The sequence below is a fragment of the Anabas testudineus genome, chromosome 19 (assembly GCF_900324465.2).
Source record: "Anabas testudineus chromosome 19, fAnaTes1.2, whole genome shotgun sequence".
Lineage (NCBI taxonomy): Eukaryota > Metazoa > Chordata > Actinopteri > Anabantiformes > Anabantidae > Anabas > Anabas testudineus.
The window spans coordinates 8042464-8061495 of record NC_046628.1 but is presented as its reverse complement, the minus strand read 5'-3'; the positions used below and the strand labels follow the sequence as shown (position 1 = coordinate 8061495).

The following is a 19032-nucleotide window of genomic DNA, read 5'->3' as shown; positions in this document are numbered from 1 at the left end:
GGGATCCTGACTGAGAGTTTCGCGTGTTTCGCCACAAGAGGGCGCCCTGACCTTATAGAACAAGCAGGTGGTGGCAGTGAGGAGAGAGAGGTGGTGGTGGTGGTGGTGGGGGGGGGGGTAAGCATCTCTCCTTGCGCCCAGCAGCAGGGGTGCCAAAAAATGAAGCGAGGAAAAATGCGGAGCCTGACATTTTCTCCAGGGTGTCCGCCGCAGGGAACCCGACGCTGAGAGCCCCGAGCTTTGAACAGACAGAGAACTGAGGCTTGTTCTTCACACAAAATCCGACTGATCCAAGTGCAACAACACTGAGGGACCGAGGAGAGCTCTCCGCTTGAATCCCATCTGACAGCAAGTGAGTGTGTTGCCTGTTAGTCTTGCTTTCTTTCTGTCTGTCTTTAACGCTAATGTTAAATTAGTGCCTGGAACTCCTTCATGTGGGTCAGAAATGCGTAAACGTGGACGTTACTGTCACAATTTCAACAGACATCACTGCATGTAGCCTACTGCAGGTTGGCAGACGGTTATAATTCCTCTTATTAAGAAAATACAGTATTATTATATCAGAGTATTGGACCAAAGCCTGCTGAGATTGTTTTAGTGTATTTATTTACTGCCCTACTTCCAATATGTTAGATTAAATGTTTTTAATTATAAAAACCCAACTATTTTAATAGATATCACAGAGAGCGGATGATAAAAGTGCCTCTTCAAGGCCATTTAGAAATGTCTCAGTAACAGAGAATTAAAAAAAAAAAAAAGTCCAGGGGACATGAGTAAAATTACAATAAAATACTAAAATCCATTCAAAACCCGACTTTAGGATTTGATTCACGTTAGAAAAATGACCAGTGAGAGGAGAAATTTAAAAGAAAACCTGGATTTGGACAAATCAAGAATAAAGTGGCTCGACAAGAGGCAAACAAGGGAGGTTTTCACTTCTCATTTCAAAGCACAGCCTCGCACTTGCTCATAATTTTCTTTGGCTCCATTTAATGAGATTTCATTGATTCGAGTCCTTTTGGATGAAGTTGGCACCGGTTTCCTCCTTTGTGCTGAAATCCTTTAATTGGCGGCGTCGTTCTCACGTTTCTCTCTCCTCCTCTTCATTAACGTCCTTCATTAGTTTTGGCTGCAGGTGTTTTCTGACGCAGGCGCACAGGAGTTATGATATTTTATTATAATGACCCGCGGGTCAGCACACATGTCTACTGGCTCTTAGTGTGAGGTGTTATTGGGATAAAGACACCAAAGCGCAGCTCCAGTCTAGCGGGGTCGGGCCGGGCCGGACCGGGCCGTTCCCCCCAGAGGATGGTGCAGTAAATACAGGAGGAATGTTGATCAGCTTAGAGCAGAGCCAGGAGGTGCTCGGGATTTGATCGGCACGAATAATGAGCCGTCAGTAGGCAGGCGGCACCTGTAATAACACAGAGAGAGCAACACGCGGGCTGACGCCTGGAAAGGAACAGAGTCGGAGAACAGACCGGGCGCGTCCTCGCTGTTGTGCTGGGTTAGTTTTACAAACCTAACACATGTTCTTCTGCACGAATTTACCAAACCATTAGCTCTAGTGCTCAGGTTTGATTGGCTGAGACAGTCTGAAAGTTGTTACAGGAAAACCAAAAACACATTAGTGCCTCAAACAAAAAGCACCACGTCTGATCTTTAACTTCCTGTTGTCAAAGAACTGTTACTACAACGCGATATCACCGACTACAGCTGAATTACCTATTTTAATTCATGCCACTTGAAACCAATGGCATCCTCGGTGCGCTTTTACGCACACTGGCCCCCGACAGACTACACAAAACTGCAAGCATTCATCATTATCTCTAACCCCCACATTAAGACAGGGGGATAAAGCCACGTGAATGCACTTAATGAGTTAATGTGCCGCTGTCATGGCCAAGAAAGCAGGGCCACATTGTCTGTGCCAAAATGAACCTCCTACTGACCATGCACATGATGTAACAGCGAGCCAATACCATGATGCGACTTTTATTACAGCATTACATATTAATCAAACCATCCAAATGTCATAATTTTAGTGCCTTGACGCACATGCGTAAACTAATGAAACCAACATGTGACTATTATTAGGATTAATAAGTTATAACATTCTGCATCTGCCTCTTGTTTCTGCGGGCCCCGGAGCCCCGCTAGGCCTCCTCTGTTTCAACAGGTTAAACGGTGTGTTCTCATTACGACCTCCATATGGCTGCCTGTGAACACAGCGAGCCGTGAGGCATTTGGAGCAGGCAGCGCGGTAACAATCAGTCCGTAAAGCGGCGGAGGTATTTGTTGTAAAAGTGAGAACAGTTGTCTTGTGCAAGGGGAAAAAGTCCCGGAGCAAGTGGTAGTTTGACGAAGTGTTTATTTTAGTTTGCACGTTATTTTGGCTACATGGCAAAATTTTACGCATCACCAACTTACAGGTAAAATTAAACTGAAGTATAGGAAGCACTGGGCTTTTGGGATATTTACACCCCCCACCCCCCTACACACACACACACACATCTCTGTCTCCCTCTCTCTCTCTCCTTCTCTCTAACACACACACATACACATGGTTGGGAAATCTGGGTTTGATTTTAACGGGGAGTAGCCTCCCCCGGGCTCGCTTTACAACCTATGGACGTGCTGGACAGTTTTCAGTGGGTTTGAGCTTCGGGCGCGGGTGGGTGCAGTCGTTCACCTCTCCTTCGGTGTCCCCTCACTTGAAGCTACGCTGCACGCGTTGATCTCGTCCTTTTAACATCTCTACGAGGCGAGCGCCAGAGAGACGAGCTGGTTTCGCGTTTGGATAGGACGATCGTTCCCTAAAGAGAACCTAAAGGCTAATTGGTGTGGATCTCTCTCAGCGGAAATCTTTTCACATTCAAAGACACCGGCATTTTTCGACTTGACACTGGGGTAAGTGTATAATTTGCGGGTCACTGTGTGTGTTTAATTCCCAGTCAGTGTGATCATGTTCTATGGAGAGCAGATTTCAATTTTACGCACCACATATTTCCTCAGAGAAGAAAGTGACTCACTTTGTGTAACGGGCAGTCCATTACATGCCGTTGGTTTTAAGCGAAACCAGTGACTATCATTACTTTATTATAGGCTGAGGTTGGCGCTGTAAGTGGGTCTTGGGATCGCTGAATCACCGGAGCGCGCTGGCTCACAGCAGCAGACGCCGCAGACAGGTGTCAGCCTCCTCGGTTTACAACTGGCCGACGGGTCGCAGCGAAAAAGTGAGAAAAAAAAAAAGAGTTTTTAATACGAGGCACAAGAAGTGGGCTTTACAGAGCCAGTGAGCTTTAATAGCGACTTGAATTTACAGCCAGACGCGGATGCCAAAGCAAGCAGAGCGCTTCTCGCTTCCCGTCTTCCTGGGCACTGCCCTCGCCAAGTCTCCCAATGCGTTTGTCACTTCTAATATTTTCCCTTTTCGCTTTGACGCCTCCACATGTGTATTGATATATATGCATTATATATATATATATTGATAAATATTCATTTTGTTTTCTGTGATTTATTGGCTGTAAAGTGGTGATTTGCTTGATCTGACACTTAAACCTGTTACATTGATGAGTCACAGACTTTCTCAGCTCAGAGTCCCAAACATAATGCTTATCAAAAGTGCTTCCATAGACTTTAAGTATGCCCCTGTTCCTCACAGCCTCAGCCACATGACCTACTTCTCACTCTCACCGCAAATGACTGGAATCAGTCCATGAATAAGGCCCAGCTAAAGTCAGAGAGAATGTGAAACGTCAAGTTTAAACCGAAAGGGAAATTTCTGAGTTGGACGTGTCTCTGCTGTTCATTTGGAGCATGGCCACTGCTTCCCTGCTTCTGCAAGTTAATCATCTGTATTTAATTGCATCACACCCCTATCCCACCAATAGTGAGAGAGGGAGAGCAGGAGCAGCTGAAGGCACATGATGTGGACGGTAATCCAAGGCACCACAGTGCAGCTTTCTTCCTTTTTTTTGTATTTGGTATTCCAGAAAAAAGTGAACGAATGGAGCCAGATCTCTCTTCCAGTTCCTTCTTTTCCGTTATTAACCACCCATCCCGTCCCTGAGTCAGGCCGACTTAGCTCTTCTCAGCCACGATCCTGCTGAAGCTGCCAGTGAACTCTGAGATAAGAGTGATCACCGTTCACGTCGCAGCTGTTTGTGGAGCTCTGGCACACAATTGCACATTAAACAGAGCAGTCTGCATTTTGTTAAATAGCAGATTCATAACGTGGTCTTTGCTCCATCGCTAGCATTAATTTATATTTAGACCAAGAAGTGGATGTGGTGTGATACCACATCACACACTCACATACTTACTCATTCATTGTCTCCACTTTAGAGGTGAGAGTGAAATGTTGTCTTACTTCCGACTTAAGTAGCTGTGGGTTTACTCATCCAGTGAGAAATTGTGTGTGTGTGTGTGTGTGTGTGTGTGTGTGTGTGCTCCCTTTTTCCTGTTACAATACCTGTCATTCGTCGGCATGACACACAAGATGTCTCTTCTCACCGTGAGAAGAGGATCCAGGGGCAAAAAGGCACATGCTTCTTCCTGCCACTCCCCGCACCCTGCCAGGCCTGCTGTCAGCCACACATTTCCTCCAGATGCAGCAGCATATGTGTGTGTGTATGTGTGAGGTCCACATGTGTGTTTCTATGTCTATTTAGTACCTATCAATATTCTTATCTGACTTGAACATTTACTTTAAATACATTGTGTTGCCAGATGATTTCTACAAAGGAGCTATTTATTTACCTACCAAAGCATGTCAACAGGCAGCACAAAGGATGTATGTGCTGCCATTTGATTGACGAGACTTTATTTGTTATGTTTTCCTCTTGTCACTGGGATCCAGCTGACCTCTGACCTATCGTGCACTCTAGCATTGAGGCCAAGAGAGAAAGAGTGGATGTGGAGACTCTGGAAGCTTTGGCATCCTTATCAAGGTGCCTTCTCGTGTGAATGCTGTGAATATGCTGGAGAGCATGTGTTAGTCCATCAACAACGTGTGCGTTTACGTGCAATGTACACAACCGTGCAAGTATTCCAGGCACTTAATAAAATGATTTGTGGTTTTTTCCTCCTGTGAGTTCAAAGCAGGTCCTTGCTTTCAGCTGTAGGGTAGAGGGTGCGCTTTTGCAATGGAAAAAAAAAAGAGAGACTGTTTTCCTGTTAGGGGGGCTTTTTTGGGAAAACCACAGCCCTGCCTACCACAGCCAGCCTTCAAAGAGCTTTGAAGGAGCACTCACCTCTCTCCTTAAATCCTTCCATCCCTCTAAACGAGCAGCTTCCTCTCATGTGCAGGAACACCTCACCTGCCCCTCCGAGACCACCACCGTCCAACCACACTGCTGCAAAGCTGCGGTCGGGGTTAAGCTCAGGTCCATGGGAAGTGTTCAATGAAGGATCCCTCAGTCTACCCACATCTACTGAAAACAGTACTTAGGGGAACTTTAACCATCGCCGTATTTACTACACGTCTTCATCAGCTCTGTAACCTCGCTCAGTGGCTCTCATCCAGTTACAAACACTGACAAGGAATCTGTGGCTCTGTCTGCCATCACAGGGCCGTGGGTGTCATCCCTTTCTCAGGCGCATCTTGACAGCACATGTTGGGAAAATATTTCTTGCATTTGAAAGCAGATCAGAGCTTGACATTGGATGCTATAAATTTTTTGAACTCCTGTCCCTTCACTCCCAAGTCCATCACTCTGCCAGTTAAACATCCAATACAAAGTCTGTCTTTGTCCTCCTTCACTCTAAAGTTCACAGCTATAACTGAAACTGTTTTTTGGGCCTGAAGCCTTGTCGAACCCCCTCGGTAGTTTTAACCCAATATTCAATTTGCTCTTGGGCTCAAGTATTCCCTTTTACTGTAATTAATTATTTCTCATTGCAGAATCTGTGTGAAACTCTCACAAAGGACCCTTCTTATTCAGCAAATCTGTATTCATGCTGATCTCTTTCTTACGAATTAACCCTGTTTAAGCCCTGAGTGTAGTGAATCACTGTTGCCCTGATCATTCTGCTTGCTCACATCCTGTCCCCTCCCTACATCCCAGTGTCTCGCTAGAAACACTGACCTCACAGAAGACTTCATTCACAGAAAAATATACCACAACTTGTCCTATCAGCATTTCTACTGAAGTGTATATGTACGTGAATACAGAAAGCAGTAGCTTTGCACAGCTTCCTGTCTGTGATTTGGTGAGAACCAACCTGACCTCATATTCCACCTCGCGCTGTCTGTCGTCTCTCCTTCTGTTCGGCTCTGGATCAGGTTCTGTTGATTTAAAGAACCGCTGTCAGAGTTGGGCCAGTAGTGTGGGCCGGGCCACAGAAGCTGCTGCATTCCTCCACTGGACGTTCAGTATTTCTCCCTGCAGTCTCCCTCACTGTCAAATGCAGAGGTGGAAGAAAGAGAGATGATTTAATTTACAGTCTGTGTTTAATCTTTAACCTCACACACACTTGTTAACCTGTGATGTACGATTGTTGGTGTTGTAGCAAGTAGTTCAGGTGAAGCAGTTTGCCTGAAATAATAGCTGAGACGATATTGAAACATTTTGCACACTGGAGTGATACTCGAGCAAAAGAAAAAATGCTCCACAAGGACCTTCACATAGCCGCTGAGCAGGCATAAGCAGGCTTTAAAAATTTGTCAGTGATCCTCCCGCTAATGATGCCCTCAGCTGTGAGAGTTGACCCCCTCCTGCCCTTGGCCCTCCCTGCTCCTCCTCCTCCTCCTAAGTCCCTAATGAATGCCAGTGAGGAACTCTGAGTGCGCTTCACCCCCACATTAACCAGCCACCCACACATGCACATTGACGCAAGATCGTCATCACCACTGCAGACACCTGCAAGTGTCGTCAAGTAGAATTTCAGCCAGTAGTATCTGACCCTGTTGCCCGAGGCCTGTCAGTCATGTTGGTTCCTCTGTTTGTGTGCATAAGGCTGCATTTTCTAATGATGTTATTTATGCTGATTAAACTAGTCAATTATTGATTAGTTGATCAACCGAAATCACTGTAAATGGTATATATGAAAGGTTTTGCGACAGATGAAATCTGCAGTGTGACGACATCAACTAGAGCTCAACAAAATGTGATAGTTCTACCCCCATGTCTGGACTAAACAGAGATAATTAAATAAAATGATTCATTAAAAAATGCATTGATGCAACTAAAAGCAGTGTCAAACCATATATAGCTCGTATAAAGACTGACTTTGTTGCTGCTCATGTTCTTCTTTTATATTCATACTATGCGTCTTTCCATAATGAGAATGAAGGTGGTCCTGTTGTTAGCCTATTAAAAAGTCCTCCATGGTTCTGAGGAGCCACTAATAACCCCACCAGGGATTACTGTACAGCAGACTGGAGGGACAGCAGGGCACCAGTTTGGGCCTCAGCTTGCTGTCATCCAAGTGAGGTAACCTAGAAGACCTCTATTCACTCCCCGTTTGAGTGGGGCAGCCACGCCAACTCTGCAGAGCAGCATGAAAAGCTCCCACTTGGGATACAAAGTGGCTCAGCTGTCCCTTGCCTATCCTCACCTCCCCCAGCGCCCTCCTCTTCACCCAAGCCAAATAAAGCCTCTCAGCGACTTCTGTTTTCCTAATCTGTGAACTCTGACAGAGGCACCCACGCTTGAAAGAGAGACAGCTCAACATGGGATGATCTCCCGGTGACAGGGAGAAGCTGAAAAAACGTTCCTTGGAATGTCTCTGCTGAAACCACCAGACCACCCTGCCATCTTCCTGTTCTTGTCTTTCTCTCTCTCTGCCTCATTGCCTCTCTGTCGATTGCTCACCCACCTCTTTCTAATTTAATTGTCCTTCTCTTTGCCCTTCGTCATATACCTCCTCTAATTGGGCTGTCACTGATTCAGCTATTGAATCTGTTCCAATTACAGGAATGGCCTGAGTAGTCTTTGGGACAGAGCACAACTTTTTATGCAGGGGCTTCCACTCTAAAAGCCCCATATTTATTTCATCCATTCACAGACTGTGCCCATAATACTAATGGGCTAAATATTTAAAGCTGCAGTAGCTTAGCCACTGGGGATTGGAGCACGTCGGCACAAGTACATTTTCCTTGCCATTACTCCACAGAGGAATGTTTCAGTGATGAATTAGCTATGCAGCTCGTGTTTGTCACTGCACTCCAAACAGCTATTCACTTGAAAGTGGCTTAGCTGACACAGAATCCGTTTGTCTTTTAACATACCAGATGGTGTCAGGTTTTTGTGATGAGGGGTTGGATCTAAGTTTAAAGGTCCAATCTGTAGATGAAATGTAAATAAAAGTTGAGCCAATATCAAAAATCAAAACTTGAATTCGAAAGCTGATGTCACATGTGACTAATAATACATTTATTACTGCTAAATGTATTAGAAGAATAGTTTGACATTTAGGAAATGCAACAACATTCTTGTCTATTGAGCCAGACTCTGTCAGGAACAGTAACAGTCAGTGTAGGCCACCAGCAAATGTGTATCTTATGCTTTTGGTACAATTTAAACAAACTAAATATAATATAATGTGTGAATAATTGAGCTTCAGAGGTTGCTTGTATTCAGATTTTGAAAACATATTGCCAAACTAGCTGATTTCCATTCTTTTCCAGTCCTGTCATAGTCTAAGCTAAGCAAAGCATATTGGCTGAGAGCTATATCTTCATATTTACTGCACAAGCATGAGTTGTGCTGATCTTGTCATTTAACCCCTAGTAAGAAAAACATAACTCTGAATCTCTAAGGCATGTTTAAATCAGACAATGAAAATAGATTTGTTTTCTGAACAGCTCTCTTGAATAGTTTCCTGAAAATGTTGCAACTAAATCATTTCTTTGCGGTAACCATTGTCTTCTTCAGAAAGACGGGGACACAGGCCCACAGCTGTTGCTACTTCAACCACATTTAATGAAAGACAATGTCTGCCCTCGCTAAGGGAAACATGTGGCTTGTTAAACACACTGTCGATGCTGAAAGCAGACGATTTTCATGCTGAAACAGATTCTCAGTATTTCAGAGGTCAGCCAGCTACACCACTGTGCTGATATCCTGGCATCGCTGATTGATTCCTACCGATTTTGTGGGACTGGTTCACATTTTGCAGTTTTTACAGTGATATAGAATAAGTCTTGAGTTTTTAATACACAGTAGATATTTTTTTTACAGTGCTGTCTCAGAGAATTGTTAATACTTACTGCAAGCCTAGCATTTATATCAGAGAGCGTACAGAGTGGAATTAAACAGCCATGACACTGTTCTCTCTCTGTTTAACCTACGCGCTCATCTGCCAGATGTGCCTGACAGCACCAGACCCTGGAAGAATCTCCCAGCAGGCCCAGCAGCACACGGACCGCACCATATTTAGTCATCCAAGTCCAGACGGAGACCAATGTACTCCTTTCGCCTTAATCTGTCTCCCCTCCGTTTCTCCCTTCATCTATCCCTCTCTCATTTTTATGTCCTTCTCTCAGCTCTCCTCTCCATCTATGTCACTTTCTCTCTCTCTCCTACTGCTTCCATTCATCTCTGTCCTCACTCGCCTTCCCTCAAGTCATTTCTGCTTTATCACTGTCATGCCCCTCACTGTTTCTCTCCCCCCTGTGTGTCTCTCTTTCCCTTCTTACCTACTGAAACTCTTCTTTCCTTGTGCCTGTTTATCCTCTTTTCTGGTATCTCATGTCTGTCAAATATTTGCCTGCTTGGATTTGTTTTGTTAAGAACTTTTTCGAACTTTCTCTCAGTCCCTCAACAACATGTCCATCAAGTCTGAATAATTCCCTCTCTCCAGCTTTTTTCTTTCCTCTTACCTGTCATAATTTTTAGCCCTTCCTGCACCTCTTTTCTACCACCCCTTCCTCTCTCAGTTCTTCTTTTCTTGGATGAACATTATGCTGATGGAAGCTGGGTCTGGATGCTAATGAGTTGCTAATTCTATCAGCCATCTCTCCTTGTCCTCCCCAGTGGGTGTCAGGCCTGCCAGCTTCACCAGTCTTTTGATGGAGTACCTTGGCTCATGAACTCCTGCTTGCATGCCCACTTTAACCTCTTCGTCCTCAGGCACATCATTGATCAGTGTCCTTAACTGCTCTGGCAAAGCCCATTCATTTATGGAGCAGGCCCATTCCCTGCAATCAATTTTTCATATGTTGAACATTGTAATAGATTTTTTTTGCTCAGGTCTTTAAATTTTCTTGAGTGGCTTCTCTCTTTATCTAAAGTATAGTTGAAGATGAAGCAGTAAACAAGTTATATGTAGTTACCTACCAATTTCTATGACAAGAAACATTTCCACTTTTCTCCATCGTCTTTCTTCTTTGTATAATTCCCTCACACGCTTTTCCCTTAACACCCAATATACGCTTGAGGAGAGGCCAAATGCCTGGCTTTAAGCACTTGAGCACAGAAGAGTGGTCCTATTTACCAGGCCACTGGGCTCTTTTTGAGGGTTGCTAGCTTTGGACCCCTCACACAAGAAAAGAACGAAACTTTTGTTTGTCCGACTCCCTTTAAATCCGTCTGTCTGCCTTCCCTGCTTGACTGAAGTGGATACAGAGACAGCCTTTTGTTCTACCAAGATGAAGAGGGATGCTGTAGTATAAGAGGCAGAATGAGGGTAGGAGGAGCTGGGTGTGATTCATTGTAATTTAATAAATACCTCGCAAAGAGAGCTGGGGTGCCTTCTCAACCCCTCAGCTGTCCGTTTTTGAAACGGGGTTCTTCTAGATGTGACACCCGTTGAAGTAAAAAGGGGATTAGGAAGGAAAAGCCTTAGGCCACATACATCTCTTTTTCTTTGCCCCAACGCTTTCTCTCCCTGCATCCCTCAGTCTTTCTTATTCTGGGATAGAGAGGCCCCTCGTCTAGCTGTGAGCATATGAATGATGTCATCCAGGTGCCTTGACCCTGAGGTTTAGAAAGGCTTGAATGGAGTCTCATAGCCTCACGTCTTCTAATACAGAGTATAATTAGCTATTGCTTTTGGTGAATTTTCTGGTTCGGTGAGTGAATATAATGCTGCCCTCTTTGGGGTCAGCACTTGGTAACAATAGTGTTGCAGTGGTTGATTTCCTGTCAGATTCCTCAGTAAGAGCCTAAAGGTGGAATTATGTCCTCATATATAAAATAGTTTCTCTTTTCAGGGCCAACTCTTAAAGCAGAGGTTTGGCCAGGGTCACACACAGTCCACTGCTTTGCAGCATCGCTGGGGATTATAGGGTGACTTCTGTCATTCTGCTCAAGCATGACTAGAAGGCTTGGCCAGTTTTGACCTGAAAGAAAGTACTGAATAAGAAACCAGAATTGAAATTCAGGGTGCAGTCACTTGCAGACACTAATGTCTCTTTTTAAATGGTCACATCCTTTCTCCCAGGCCTCTCTTCCAGCTGTCTTATCCTTTGACAGTCCATTAGTCAATGCAAACATCCACTGAACTGAATTGAATTGTAATTTTCTTCAGAAGGTGAAGTGTAATTTTGTTATAGAAGATGGCTGAACTGTTTTTTCCTACATTTGAATTTGATGAGTGTTACTTTCTATTTGATATTATTAATGCTAAAAATATATCTATGTCATTGACCTTTCTGTTTATTTCTGTCTCGTACAGGAGGGGCTCTGGTCAGCCTGAAGTAAAAGGTCACTGAGCTCAGACACTCTCCCTCTATTGACTCACAATTATACACATACAGGGGTCACACACACATCCACGTAACAACACATTCTCAGTCACATTTACACATAGAGACTCTTGGGTACACACACACAAACACATCCGTGCATAAACACAGACACACATACACACACAGGCCCTCTGAGCAGGATGAGGGAACCCTGGAGGTGCCTGCTGGGCCTGTGCCTCCTGGTATGCTTAGCCTCCAGCCACAGTGCCACCAATCCCTTCGCAGGGCAGCAGACCCCTCCAGATCCTTGCTATGATGACACAGGCGCAGCCCGCCGCTGCATCCCTGAGTTTATCAATGCTGCCTTCGGCAAGGAGGTGACGGTGTCCAGTGTGTGTGGTCGTCCTCCGTCGCGTTCCTGTAGTGTGGTGGAGCGGGGCGATGATCGCCCTTCTGTTCGCACTTGCCAAATTTGTGATGCAAATGATCCCCGCCGTGCCCACCCTGCTTCCTACCTCACTGATCTCAACTCAGCCCACAACCTCACCTGCTGGCAGTCAGAGAATCTGAACTCCTCACCGTATAACGTGACCCTGACCCTTTCCCTGGGTAAAAAGTTTGAGATCACTTACGTGAGCCTGCAGTTCTGTTCACCACGTCCCGAATCTCTGGCAATTTACAAGAGCATGGACTACGGTAAAACCTGGATGCCCTACCAGTTCTACTCCTCACAGTGCCGACGTATGTACAATCGGCCCAACAAAGCAACCATTACCAAGCAGAACGAGCAGGAGGCTCTATGCACAGATGGTCACACTGACCTCTACCCACTTTCTGGAGGACTCATTGCTTTCAGCACTCTAGATGGACGGCCCTCAGGCAAAGACTTTGACAACAGCCCTGTCCTTCAGGACTGGGTGACTGTCACAGATATCCGTGTGGTCTTCAGTCGTCCCCAGCTACCGCGGGAGCTGGCGCTGGGGGCTGGAAGCAACAGTGGAGGGAGGGATGATGACCCAGTGTCAGTGTCGCTGCCAACTTATTTCTATGCTGTGGGAGACTTTCAGGTTGGTGGCAGGTGTAAATGCAACGGACATGCATCCCGCTGTCTGAAAGACAAGGAAGGCAAACTCGTGTGTGACTGCAAACACAACACAGAAGGACCTGAATGTGATCGTTGCAAGCCTTTTCACTATGACCGACCATGGCAGAGGGCCAACGCCCGCGAGGCCAACGAATGTCTGCGTAAGTTTTTCCCTCTATCTGGAATTCTACATGCTCGTTTCACATGTTTCATATGTCAGATTCTTGTTTGATGTTTGTTTTAATTGCTTTTAGCCTAACAAGTTTCCTGAGGGAAGACCCAACACAATACCTGAATAACTTTTACAATGGATTTAACAAATCAATCTAAGAAGATGACCTGACTTGTAGTAATTGTAGAAAACTTTAACAGGCTTTACATCAACTCAGTGTGTGTTATAAAAATATCATTGTAAAAACTCCTGTGTTCAGGCCACCCACTCGTATTTTCCCCTCCCTGTGACTCAGAGAGGTATTGATTCTCCAACACAATAATGTGAGTAATCCTAAATTAGGAAAAGGGACCGGCACACAGCGCTGAACTCTGTTGCACATGCATCAGTGTGACTTTGCCGTGCATCTGAAAAAAGTTCATGCAATTACATATTAGAGAATTATGTCCTGGTTACAACAAGTCACGACCTTTTCAACACTCATTTTGAGAATATGAGAACAGCAATGTAAAGTCAGAGTAGCAAATTAAATTTACATACAGGGAAAGAGAGAGGAGAGTACAAAATTAGATGCTTAACTGTAGTGGTGTGTTTGACTGTGAGGTGTAATTAATTAAGACTGCTGGCGGGGCACAGCATATTTGTGTTTATACAGGTGATAAGTTGTGGTAGCTCATAGTGGTTGAGCTGGCAACTTTGCCAACATCTCTCCAAACACAATCCCAAATCCTGTTTCCTTTACTTTCCATTTGTCTCCTCTGTTTACCATTCCTGTACATTAATACAGTATTAATCTTAACAAACTCATGTTTACTGAATTTCTGCACAAAAAAACCCCCAAAACATTTTCTTAAGCAACTCGAGTCACTGGCCCACAGCTACAGATAAGTCATCCAAGAATGTTATTTGGCAGCGTTTACCACTTTACCTCTTGACATGCTCAGTAAAACTCATCCAGACGTGCTCTGTAAGCTTGCCAAGTAAAATTACAGTAATTAATGTGGCAATTTTTGTTAATGTAAATTTTGTATTAGATTGGGTTTTTTATAATCACGGGCTTTTGATGTGATATTTAGCGCATATATGAGTTTGACGGGTGTTCAAAAGTTTTAAATACAGGTCATATTAACGTGTTTTAGCAGGAATTCTTTCTCTAATATGTGGATGTTTCTTTGGCTGTAAGTTTTACAGCGTTTCTGTTAGTATAAATAGGCAGAGGTGAAATTTAATTCAGATCGATTTTGCTTGTCATAAAAATTTGTTAATGTAGGAAAATAAAACCATATTAGAAACCACTGTCCCCATTTTAACCTTTTTCCATAATGAAATAAAATTACAGCCAGAAAGAAAAAAAAAAAAAAAAAGTATAACACTGAAAACAGTGTATATTTTTCTAACATGTTGTAATTGCCCAGTGAGCTGGCCTGAGATCATATTTAGCATTGAACAGTGCCAGATCTGTTTAAAGGGGACCTATAGTGACAGCCAGAAGAGCAAGGCCGACACAGTCTTCCCTCTATCCAAAATCTCTCATGCCAACACTTCCTTACTTTGGCTTCTCATCTGTCCTTCACACCCTGACTTACTCAACTCACAGATGCAGGCACATACACATCCACCTAGCCCTTTTCACAACAATATCCTGTAAATCCCTCAGTGTTTTCTCCTTCATACTTTTCACACACCCTTTTTCAAATATCCCATAGCTGTTTCTGAAATGTTACACCCGCTTCTCATAGATTTCTATTTTGTGGGAATGATATGTCACTTCTATCCGTGATTTCCGGACTAAATAGCACAACTGCTATGGCCAACTCTGATGACCTCATTCTAGTGCAGATACAGGGCAGTTAAAGCCTTTTGCAAGTTGCACGCTATACCTGATCACACATCCGGGCACGCCAAATAGTTAATCCCAGATGTCCTCAGTTTCTTGTTCCAAAAGCCTCTTTATAGCTTATTCTGGTAGAACCCATTCCAAAATATCTGCAAAGTAGCAGGAGAGCCTTAAAAAGGCCTTTCTGGTCTATTCTAAAGCCTTTTTTTAAAATGCACCCGCCCCTTGTTGATTTCTCAGCTTGCTTTTCTTTCTGACGGTGCATAAATGGTGGCGAGCTGCAGCGTGAGCCCTGAGGCACACCACCGTGGCAGCGAGGTGTAAGTATTTAGACTGGGTAAGTGCACAAGAGTGGCAAGTTATAGAGGCAAGGAGTCCCTTAGGTGTCACCAGAGCCTTCATGAGGCCCTGGGGGTGTTTGAGTTGGAAGGAGGGTCTGAGACGGCCAGGCTGAGGTCATGATCCGTTGTGGGGTGGTGACAAGGTTAAGTCGACAGGGAGATGGTTTGTGGGTAATGAGGAATTCAGAGTGGGCAGATGTAGAGCCAAATCAATAACTGTTTCAGTCTGAGTCTGTCAGTTCTTGAGAAATTATGTGCCTGGTAGCCAGACTGCGCCACTTTAAAACCTCCTCAACATTGTTGTTAAGGATGTTTCAAAGACAGTTTTTCACGCTTATCAGTTTTGACTTGATTTTTACACTGCTTAACAAGAACATTGTCTGTAAGGAGCTGGTGTGATTGTTTGCTAGTCTCGATAAATGTTTGACATGCAGCACACCAAGATTACTGTCTGCACTCTTGGCAAGCTCACATACACGTCTTCAGACACAAGCCATGCACACACACGCCCATCTGCCGCCTCCCTCACCATGAATCCTGCCTCAAGACATTGGTTTAGAAATCCCCACTCTAGTAGTCAGAGAGGGCTGCCTCGTAAAGGAGCATGTCTGTTTGTATTGAGGGAGACATGATGGAAAAAGTCGCGATTTATCTGTCCGGTTTGAGGCTCCACACAGGCTGAAGAACCAGATGTATAACATTAATTTAGTTACTGTTGTGATGGAGTATTGGTTTTTCTACTGGCATCGTCAGTGCCGTAATGTAAATATTTCATGTTGTCCTAAAAATGTGAGATGCTATATCATGCCATAATGGCGTCTGTCAAAGTCGCTGTATAAGATGAAGAGGCCTCTTGTGGAGTCATTGACAGTGTGACATCTTGGGTAGATGATAATTTATGGTGGTGGTAGTAGCGCTCTCCTTTTGGCTGTGTCTGGAGCCACGTTGGCCATGTTTGGCTGCACCATCAAGCTGTTCTGTTGTCCAGCCCTTCCTCTCCCTCATCTGGTCTCAGCCTGTAGGAAGTCCAGAGTTTTGCTTTGGGACATAATGAGCCCAGAGCCAGACACCATCCATCCCTAATGGACCAGCCAGCCCAGGTCTGCTTCCATTGTTGCACCAGGCACACAGCTATGCATTCATAACATTAAATACAGAAGTCATGTGAAGGCTGTTTAAATGCAGGTGAGCTGTGGTTGGCAGCAGAGCCGGGTGTTCCCACTCTGCTGCGGCTTTTAAATGCGATGCTGAATATTTTAAATAGTTAATGTAACATATTGAGCCCACTGGGGAATGATTGATATGTTATTCTGTGCTTTTAAAATTATATCAATCAGCCAAATAACTCTTCACTGTAGACTTTGATTATTATCAGTTAATGTCATTGCTCAGATGAACTTCAGACGAACTGAGTATTACCTAAAATATATAATCTATCTATATAATAGATGCTATTAGATCATGTTTGCCATACTAGGGAAGCTTGGGGAATGTTCTCTGAGGTTCAACAGAGGTGTACGTATGTGTGCCGAAGACCAGGGCACAGAGTCAGCTCTCAGATCTGTGTAGCGCTGTGGAAACTCTGAAGACCACAGAAGCACAAACTTGTTTTTTTTTTGTTTTGTTTTTTTTCCCATTTCTCCCTCTCTTCATTTCTCTCACTGACGAGTGGCAGGTGGTTATGTGATGCTGATTAGAATTTCAAAACAGGCCTCCATCCTTTCACAACATTTTTCCTCTCCACATATCCCAGCAAGGGCAAGCAGAGGTCAGACCCATGTTCCAGTCATACAGCAGATTCATCAAAACACTTTTTAGGCCTGTTGATTGAGAAAAAACATCACATACACATTCAAAGCACACTTTGTGAGGTTGCATGATTTGGATGATATGAAACAAATATTTGTGTTGTTGTGTCTTGTTCAGAACCAAGTTAACTTCACTAGAATGCTTTGAATTCCCATTTTCCAGCTTTGCAGCCCACAGCAACCTGAAATTATAACCCTTTGTCAGCTGAAATGTTGCTGTCTGTCCCTAGAGGACATCAAGAAATGATGCTCATTCATGTGCTTAATATAGAAGAAAGAATGAAAGACAGAGCTGCCCTGATGTAACTACATGTATGTGCCTTGTTCCTACTTTTGCTAATTGACTAAAATACCTCCCACCTCCACCGCCTGTTGCTGGAGGCTAACAGGGAACTGACACTTCAATTACTTACAGCACGACACTCAAATGAGCAGGAGTGTGTGTGTGTGTGTGTGTGTGTGTGTGTGTGTGTGTGATGAAAGGGGGTTGCTGAGTGAAAGAAAGTGATTCTGAAAAAGAAACCTCCTGTGATTTCAAATAATTACGCAGCCGAGGAATGTTCTAAAATCAACAACACTACGAAACGATGCCTCTGGGGTGGTTAGCGTGAGATGCTGGTGCTGTGCGTGTGTGTTTTAAGGGCTTGAAGCAAGAGTAACTTCCTTTATCTGGCTTCGACAACAATGTTTGGCCAGTATGTGCTGTAGCTTTGCTCTTTGTTTTTATTCCCTCTGTCAGTATTGCAACTTTGGTCCCTTGCCAGCCCACAAGGGACTGACGCATTTCTCTTTCTATGAAGCCACCCATAAAGGCTCTCTGGCAGGAGAGGAAACATGGTGAAACAAATGTTAAGGACAGCAAAGTGTCAAATAACAGTGTGAATGTCAGCTGGGTTCAAATCTTGGGAAATGCTCTGCGGCTGGCCAAGGCCAAGTGTGAGTGTGCATATGTATCTCCATGCATTTGTGCATGTGTGAGAGCCACGTGTAATTTAGCAGTGAGATGTAGTGTTTAATCCTGGTGCCAAAGCAAACTGGTGGAGCTGCAGTGTGCCCACCCTGCTCTCCCAGGCCCCCATCAACTCTCCACCACAGATGGTAGCAATCACCTCCTGAGGTGCCTGTCACTGCTGGCCCTCTCTTCCTCTCTATCCTTGTGTAACTGACTCTCGTCAAAGATCAACTTTCTGCCTCGACTTTTTTCTTTCTGCTACCTCCTCTTTTCTTCTTCAGACATGGATGAATTTGTTGGTACCCTTCCACGAAAACAGAAGAAAACCACAGTTCACTTGTGCAATAACTCGAAACTGACAGAAGTAATAAAAAAAAAAGGAAAAAAAAAAAAACGCATTATTTTAAATAAAACACCAAATGAAAAAGGCATCAGGGAAAGTGATTGAACCATAGAAAATATTATAAACAAAAAGTAGTCCCTCTGCTGTTTGGTATTATGGTGTGTCCCACACTAAACATGGACCAGAGAAAGCAAAGGAATTACCTGAGTTGTCTCAGGAGATCAGAAAGAAGGTTATTAGTGTCTGGTACCATTGAGACTGTCATTGGAAAAATAATTATTTGCAGTGATTTCCTCCAAAGGTTGACAATCAAAATATTAGTTAGAGTAGATTTTAGTGCTCCATTCAATAGATTCCCCAAGTGTCTGGAAAGACTGTCATGTCACAGCCCAGCTGTGTGTCTTAGTAAGTTCTTCGTCAGCTGACAATTTGGCCTTTTTGCCGGGTCACTCATCATCAACCAAGGACTTTTCCTTTCTGGTCATTCTTAGTAAAGCATTAAACATTTCCCCTTCAACATTTCTACTCTCTCTAGCCACATTCATGCTGGTGAATTTACGCCATATGTTCCATCTGTCACTTTCTATTTCTAAACCAGCCCAGGCATCACATGTAGCCCCCAGAGTGGACCTCACGTTTGTATGCCAAGAGTCTTGGTTTTTACTGATGCACCATGATGGTTTGAATGTATGATGTGATTGAAAGTCATCTGCTCCTGCCCCTTTGTGCTCCTGACTGGAGGATATTGCCTGTGGGGAAAAAAAAATCAGCTGAGACAGACAGAGAGTGAGCGCCAAGGCGGGACAGAGATAACAATGTTTAGATGTGGGGAAGTGAAGTGGACCAGAGAGAGGGAACAG

The 19032-nt window shown here is 44.2% G+C and overlaps 1 protein-coding gene across 2 annotated transcripts in view; it reads left to right on the top strand.

Moving 5' to 3' along the window:
• Positions 1-232: 232 nt before the first annotated feature.
• ntn2 (netrin 2) overlaps positions 233-19032 on the top strand; it is a 38950-nt gene continuing 20150 nt past the window's right edge. Inside the window, exons 1-2 of one of the 2 annotated variants that reach the window (XM_026351079.1) lie at positions 233-352; positions 11623-12880. In XM_026351079.1, coding sequence (XP_026206864.1) covers positions 11836-12880 — 1045 coding nt within the window. In that variant the 5' untranslated portion in view covers positions 233-352; positions 11623-11835. Of the gene's footprint in view, positions 353-2621; positions 2911-11622; positions 12881-19032 lie in introns of those variants that run through there. The other variant, XM_026351078.1, reaches the window with a different exon arrangement.